Here is an 8,131-nt window from a genome sequence, read left to right as displayed (position 1 = left end):
ATATAGACAACTAATAGTCAAAACAAGCTGCTATGAAATATTTATGGTCTGGCAATCATTTCTCATTTTCTCGTACTGCTATTAAATTGACTACACATCGTATGTGCTATATATGACAGGAGTCGAATCGCTGTTAATTGATAACGCAACAGCATTGGTTCAATTGAGCTTTACCTTATGATAGCTAACGTTGCTTGGCAATGAATATGTTGAGGTAGCCTCACCCTTACTCCCCCTTAAGTTTTCACCGTATCACTCTTCCCCAGTCTCTCATTCACTGCAGCTTAGTTTGAGTTGGATGTATCGCAATTGCAATTGTTGTCGCTAGCTCATGCATGAAACATTGAGGTGAACGGGCACACTTAAGCGTACACCCGCTCGACAACTGAACCACTAATGAACTAGTTGAAGTTCAAGTTGTTCCAGTTCATTGAACAAAGTGCCTGCTTATTGATGATAGGTGTGTGTGTGTGTGTGTGTGTGTGTTGGGGCTGGGGCGAGCAGTTCTACTTGAATTACTTAAGAGCGCGTTTGTGCGTTTGCTCACTGAAATAACTTTAGTTTTGCGCTTTAATTAATAATGCTGCATAAGTGATGTGTTATTTCCATATGTAGTACGATGCGGCATTCGGCATCCAATATCATTATCGTTAAAAGCTTTGCGTCATATGTGTGACGAAGCAATTACGATAACGGGACCACAACCTTATAAGCACAATCAAAAATTAAACCACTTGGGAGCAATGAATCGTGAAATACAGCGCCTTAAAATTACGAACAGTACATATTTGGACGTAGAAAAGGAAAAAAACAATCGTTGGAATTCGCATAACCCAAATCATTTTGCTGTAGCTCTGCGTATAATTAAAACCAATCTAAGCTAACATACGGGGGAAATCAATTCTCAAGCACAATAGCTTCGGGCTATAGCTGTCATAATAGACATAATTATTGGAGGTAACTAAGCAAAGTATTAAACGAAGCTTCAAAGTATCCCGGGCGCATTGCCGACTTATAAATATACATAAATGTGAAATTTAATTAGTTTCGCTGGAAGCAAATAAAAGATACAGATTAACAAGGAAACGAGAAAATAATACAAAAAATATCTATAACAAACTAAAGTCTGTGTGCTGACTCAGAATAGGAAAAGGTGAAACACTAAATTCTATAAAGCTTTAATGTTAAAAATGAACTTATAGTGCTGGTATTTCTGTATATTTTATGGAGGTCTAGTTGGCTTTCAATTTTAATTATGATTTAGTTCGTTTTGTATTCGCCCTTTGAACACACGTCACAAAAATTTAGCTATCCAAGTAGGGCAATACTTTTCCATTTCATTTTAATTGAAACTTCTCATACTTACGTTCTACAATTTTCACAAACACTATATTCCAAATTAATTAGAAAAGAGAATATCGCGATATTCTTGTGAAACCATCAATAAGCTTTTGCGAAAATATTAAACAAACAAGGTAGAAACTTTAACATTCACTTACCTCATATTTCTTCCATGTGTTTGCTTTGCTTCTCTTTCTGGGGCAGATGCCACGCGAGGACTTATTCTCCAAGGAAGCGGCGCTGAAGAACCAAGCGAAGCGTGAGCTGGCCAATGGACTCGAAAAGGACTCAATCTACAAATTGCGCCTGCAGTGCTTCAGCCGTGGCGCCACCGGCATCTTGGGCCTTGCCAGGTGAGTTAGTGTATCATAGACAACATTCACAAGAGAGGCAAAGGCAATGGCAAGCCAAGGCCTGGCTGCTGCCTGTTTGAGGTTTGGTTGAAAGCCGAAACATTCAGTTTGGATATGCAACCAGCAATGCCATGTTTGCATAACATGGCAACGGTTTGTGGTCCAACCAAACCCAAAAAAAAGAGAAGTCCTCTTATCCGTCTGTCAATTTTTTGTATTTTTTTTTTGTTGTATCTGTAACATTTGCATACGAGTATGGCGGAATATTTATTAACAAATGTGCAGGCTGAGGATAGACACTTATATGAACAGGATGAGATTGTTGGTCAGGCACACACTCACAAGCTATGGATGTTGGATGTTTTAAAGTGATGAAACTGTTGAGCGTTGAGACTTGTGAAGCACGTGAATAGCGAGTTGCTGCCGAAAACTGAAGCATGTTTTTCAAATCTTCAGCTTTTGCTCATAGTTTGCAATGTCGACTCCTGCTCCTGCTGATCATGGCAATGATGATGACGATGTCGATGCTGTTGATGATGGTGATGAGAATGTGTTCGGGTTTGAGCTAGGCATAGGCAAATATGTCGAGTGCATGTTGAACTAACATTTCGAAAAGCTCCTCCAAGTGTATGCCAAGCGGCAAAAACTATGCACGATGCAGCGAACTGAGGGTTGGGAGCTTGGAGCTTCGAGGTTTGGAGGGTGGATTGGAGGGGAGGCGATAGCGATGGCAAAAATCGCTGACTGAATGCAAACAAACATAATTGGATTTCTCTGGTTCCTGGTACCGTTCACCCTAACGCATCTGCACCCAAAAACCTAACCAGTCTCAACAACAACAACAACGACAGTCGCGCCCCTTTTGCGAGTTTCTCCTCTCTTAGTTTTTATTTCAATTTCAGCTCATCTGTCCAACTGACAGACATTCTGTTAACAATTTTCCGTTTTGAATATATAGACATTTTGAACAAAATCGCAACTACCAACATATGCATGAGTTTGTGTGTGTACCGTTATGTTATGTGTGTGCGTATGCGCATTGACCAGATGTGTGTGGATTTTTATTTGTATTTATGCAATTTGTTTGTTTGCCAGCTGGAAAATTCAATGCATTGCCATCCGTATTGCGCGTTGCGTATGTATTTCCAACCGTATTTCCCTATCCCATCACCATTTCAATAGCTGCTTCCCTCGTTTGATTTTTGCTCTTGCTTTTTGAGGCCATTAATAGAAACATATTTTTGTTTAGACTAGAATGCATACAAATTTTTCAAACCAAATGGTTATATTCACTTTCAGTGAGCCAATATTTTTAGCATTAAATCAGCCGCCTTTAATCAGTTGAATGAATATTGATTCTACTTCTTTTAAAATTCTACTATTGAAATTCTCTAAAAGAATTCAAATGTTTATTAGAATATTTCAATACTTTTTCAATGGGTATATCGCAGTGCATCACACTTGAAATTTAGTTATATGGCCTTTGTTGGCATTTTTTCATTTCAGAGCGTTTCGTGTAATGGACGATGATGGCAGCAAGACTCTCAATCTAGAAGAGTTCAAAAAGGGCATCATTGATATGGGACTGGATGTTAACGAATCGGATATTGACGATATGTTCAAGCGGTAAAAGTGCAAAATATCGGAAAAACTTGCAATACACAAAAATTAATTTGAAATATTTACAGTTTCGATACTGATAATAATGGCACCATAAACATGACAGAATTTCTAGTCAAACTTCGTGTGAGTTGTCTATTTAGTATTATCAACACTTCAATATTTAACTAATTGCAATATTATTTAAATGCAGCCACCCATGAGTGCATCACGTTTGAATATTATTGAAAAAGCCTTTAATAAACTGGACAAGAATGGAGATGGACAAATTACAGTAGATGATTTGAAGAATGTTTATTCAGTTCGCGATCATCCAAAGTATTTGAGTGGCGAAATGACTGAAAAGGAAATTTTGGTAAATTTCCTCAAGAACTTTGAAGCTGGTGCTCCTAATCCAGATGGCATTGTAACCAAAGAAGAGTTTGATAACTATTATGCGACAATCAGTGCCTCAATTGATAATGATGCATACTTCGATTTGGTCCTGCGTCGTGCCTATAAACTCTAAATGCCTCACGCTTTGCCTCTTTGTGGATTATGGGAATTCATTCCGGCCTATCGCTAATTAGCGCGAAAATTTTAAAATCGAAATAGTTTTAATGGCAACGTCTACTAAAAATTATTAAAATAGCTATTAGCTGTCGAAAAGTTTTACTAAATATCTGGATACGAATAACTTTTAAAATTTGCCGAAGCTGTCTCTCTAATTTCGAACTGCAATCCACAAATAAATGTTAATTCTTTGTTGTTAAACAGAAAGCTTTTTAATATTCTAACTATTTATTTACTGCACTTTAGCCAACTTTTTTCAAGAGCGAAATTTAATATGTTGTATATATTTTAGATTTTAGCATCGCGTAACCACAAGCTTTTCCTTTTCGTGCGAGCTCCATTAGAAACATCAAATGTGGTTATTGCCATAGTCCTTGCGATGTTTCTATTGTATAGTTAATTCCCCAGTTCCGTGTAGTTTTCCCCAAAATAATGCGCTATAATAATTTATTAAATTAAAGCCGCGAACTAATTAGCATAAAACTAATTAGATTACTTGTACATGTGCAGCCGCAAAGAGCAGCACACCATACAAAACCAAAAAAGAACAAGAGAAAGAGAGGGCACGAGTGTGTGAGAGAGATCGAAACATGGAAAGAGTAAGGCATACAGATAGCGAGTGGGGTAAAAAATACAGTTAAACATTTGTGGCGTATGCGCAATCGTTTGTTGTTGTCGCCTTTAATAAAACTCATGTTTTGCCAAAAAGTCAAACGATACCCACACACACACATACACATGCTCACACTCACACAGTATGCCACACAGTGGCAAACAAATAAGCCTGATTAGCTGGTGTTTTTTTGTGGTGATTAGGCTGACACTGTGAAATGATATCATCGACGCCTCTGCCTCCGGCATCACACACACACATACATACACATACAGTGTGTATTCCCGACTCGTGCACAAACTGTGTTGGCCTTCTTTAGAGTGAACAAGGTTAATACCCCGCTAATTAGTAGCTTATTAGAAGAGCGGCAATTGGCAAACTCTAATTACATTCATTTCGCATCAATGATAACAACAATGCGATGTCGACAACTCTTGATAAGGCATCGCCAGCGAATACAAAAAACAAACACGAGAACAGGCTGAGCTGCCAGCCAACAGCCAATTGGGTAACGACATACACCCGAATAATATCATGAACGTCTCGCACTTGTGGCCAATGATTATGCAGCAGCAGCCAAAGTTTTAGTATGCCGAATAGACAATGTTAAAAGTTTGCCCAAGTAATTAAATCACTTCGATCTTTGCTAATTACAAGCAAAGAACATACAGCTAACTATGGTACATGCATGGCTAAGAGACGCGGTCATGTACCATGCTGAGTGTGTGAGTGAGTGAGTGTGCGCTGCTCGTTAGATATGTTGCCTGACTGCGGCAGCATCCTCATCAGGACAACAGACATCAGCAACAGCAGCAACAACAAGAACGTTGACAAGTTACCTGCCAAATTAATGCAAACATGAAACGTGCGGCAGCGGGAATATTAATTAACTAACATACACATACACAGCACAAGTACGCTCATCCAGAGGAGAGTGCAACTGCCACCTGCCTCTTGCCCCCCTAAAGGATGTGCCTTTCGCCCATTCCGGGTCAGCAGTGTTGGCAGTTAGCACTTGCCATTGTTGGCATTGGCTTTCACTAAGAGAGCGAGAGCGAGTGAAATGAATATGTGCAGTGGCATTTTGCCGGCAACATATTTCGCGTTCCTGATCTTCTCACAATCAGCCGCAAGACTCTTTCATACGGCGTGCAACAGCGCGTATGAGCAATTTGCTGCTGTCAGGCACGCGAGTGAGTGAGCGGGCGGCCGTATAGTCATATGATTAATGAACGTTTCATTAGCGCAACTCTCACATTATAGTTAGCCTGCTGCGCGACCTGCGACTTGACCTGGCCACAGTACTTCACTTCACTCCCCTCCACGCCACTCCACGCCACTCGAAATCCATTCCACAGTCGTTGTTCTATTTGCATTTCAGCAGGTTGCCGAACGTGATCACAATATTATCTCTTCATCAGTCCTTGCAGGACATGCAAACATTCTGCCGGCACAAAAAGAGCCCAAAGCGAGATTCTCATGTGTCTGACAGTCCCCCTCCACCCCGCTCCTTAGTACTTTGCAGCACCTCTCGTCCCCCTCGTCCAAAACATGGCCCCAGGTGGCTGCTTTTTGTATGGCGCGTGTATCTGTCGCTAGCAGCGCATGTGTGAGCCTGGCCAGGATTCTCGGCGGCCAAGAATCGAGCTCACGTACCTGTCAGCTCAGCTGTAACGAGAGTGGAGTGGAACGAGGTGGGGAAGAGAGCCACAGCGAAACCTAACGAGTTACAATGATTTTCGTGCTAATTAAAATGGTTTTTGCATAGAGTTTACCGCATTAGTATTTCGTTTAGCAGTTGTGCAAACACCTTGGCAGTGTCTGGGTATGTTTTGGTGGCTGTTGGGAAGGGGGTTCCCAGCGGAATGTTTGTTCTCGGCTGCCAGCTGTCTATGCGTTTGTTACTATGTGTGCGTGTGTTTGTGTGTATGTGCCGCATAAATTACGCATACGCAGCGTATCCAGCAGTAAAAGCAGCAGCAAAACTGAAACGAAAAGCGTTAGCTAAAAAGTGTATTTTTCAACTGACGCAGCTGTGCCTAATGAACTCCCTATGTGGGTTGCCATTCACCCACAACACCCACAAATATAGAGATAGCAACACAGGGAGGAGCGGAGGATACACCGCAACCATAACCATATCCAAACCAGTCAGTTCTATCTTTTTGTGGGCAGCAACTGTGAGTACAGTTGTCAGTGCCTTGACTTAATTAGATGTTTGATATTTTGGCAGCTGAACACTGGGAAACTGAGCTCGTTAGTGGCTTCACTCTCACAAAATGCAACAAACGAATGTTAGTTAAATCTGTTTGCCAGCATCCAGACAATGCTCCAAACTGTTAATATATATTTAAATTTTCGAAATGCGAATAGTTGAAGCATGAGCAACAAAACAGTCAACATGCAATTTGGGAATTAGCAGTGTAATTCAAATGAAATGCATTTATGAAGTTATCATTTTGCTGTAATAGCTATAAGATTGCTCATATGAACAATGCACATACGTGATGTGCTGTTGCTGCTAACTTTCCCACAATTCTCGGACTATCTCGTCGATACGAAAGTTATTTTAAACCTATAAAAAGCAAATACAAAATGCACATAAGTATTTTGAGACTTTTCTAACAATTGTTTTTATTGTTTTTCTCTGCCTTCTCCGACAAACACATACTCACAAACTGAGATAGCTAAGCGATGGCATGAAGGCAACTCAAATGCTGGACACGTGTAAAAGTTCAGTTTTAAACACTTGTACACGAAATGTTGTTTCAATTTGAAAACGTTTTCGTTTCGTTTCGTTTTGGTTCGCTTCTTGTCGTTTGTGTTGTGTTTTATGAATCAGAGCAAAAGTCCTTGTCCATGTGTGTAGCTCGACAAAAATCCCCAAAGCGCTGCAAAACTTTTAGTTTCGCATTGGCCACGTTTACTGTCAATAAAACTTTACTTGAGCTGGCAAAATGAAAACAGCATAGATTATAGCACATAGTAGCTCTAACAAAAGAAAGCAACAACAACAAAAGACTAGATAGAGTACTCAGGCATAGCGGAAAAATAAAAAAGAGAGATCGTATAAAACATGCAAATGCAATGAAATTACAAGTTACGTATACGCCGCGTGCTGCAACCGGCAACAAACTGAGACTGAAGCAGCCGTGAAGAGGCAGCAGCCACGGCAACGGCAGCGGCAGCGCAACGACAGTCGAACAGAAGCCAACGCAAAGCAGCCACACACAAAAGGATTATGCAAAATTATGCAAAAATTGTGGGAGGTAAAATCCACGCACATTAAATTCAAGTGCTTTCTATAACGTCAAATCGTGACTTTTGTGCTAATGATGAACATAAGCTGAGGCATAGCAGAGTATTGTCAACCGCTCGCTTCCCTCTCTCAGAGTGGTTGAGAGGTCGTTCCTTTACATCAAAATGAAAACCATTTAAGTGTTTTCGTTATTTGACAAATTGACTTGCAAATGATTTTGGCATTTCAGTGTTTCGTTTTGCTGCTTGTCGGTCATGAAATTTATTGCAATTACGGTTAGTTCATATTTGCAGCCATAAAATGAGTATTACTCTTAGCCTATTGCTGATTTGTCAACAATTCAGTATCACAATCTATCTCGAAGCTTCTTTGTATGTGAATTGTATGCATGTG

General features: G+C 40.2%; 1 protein-coding gene across 1 annotated transcript; it reads left to right on the top strand.

Annotated features, from left to right (window-relative positions):
* Positions 1 to 1,287: 1,287 nt before the first annotated feature.
* On the top strand, positions 1,288 to 4,073 carry LOC133837531 (calcyphosin-like protein). Its single transcript, XM_062268326.1, has 5 exons — positions 1,288 to 1,475; positions 1,546 to 1,694; positions 3,201 to 3,320; positions 3,383 to 3,440; positions 3,508 to 4,073. The coding sequence occupies exons 2-5, from the start codon at positions 1,546 to 1,548 to the stop codon at positions 3,820 to 3,822; spliced, it is 642 nt and encodes a 213-aa protein (XP_062124310.1). The 5' UTR covers positions 1,288 to 1,475; the 3' UTR covers positions 3,823 to 4,073.
* Positions 4,074 to 8,131: the final 4,058 nt, after the last annotated feature.

This window comes from Drosophila sulfurigaster, chromosome 2R (genome assembly GCF_023558435.1).
Source record: "Drosophila sulfurigaster albostrigata strain 15112-1811.04 chromosome 2R, ASM2355843v2, whole genome shotgun sequence".
Lineage (NCBI taxonomy): Eukaryota > Metazoa > Arthropoda > Insecta > Diptera > Drosophilidae > Drosophila > Drosophila sulfurigaster.
The sequence above is the reverse complement of the archived record's forward strand: the minus strand, read 5'-3'. Positions and strand labels throughout refer to the sequence as shown.

Bases quoted from the DNA above. Each gene is read 5' to 3' on its own strand.
- LOC133837531 (XM_062268326.1), top strand. From the start codon at position 1,546: ATGCCACGCGAGGACTTATTCTCCAAGGAAGCGGCGCTGAAGAACCAA. The intron at 1,695-3,200 runs GTGAGTTAGTGT...TTTTCATTTCAG, and splicing joins GGCATCTTGGGCCTTGCCAG to AGCGTTTCGTGTAATGGACG. The intron at 3,321-3,382 runs GTAAAAGTGCAA...AAATATTTACAG, and splicing joins ATTGACGATATGTTCAAGCG to TTTCGATACTGATAATAATG.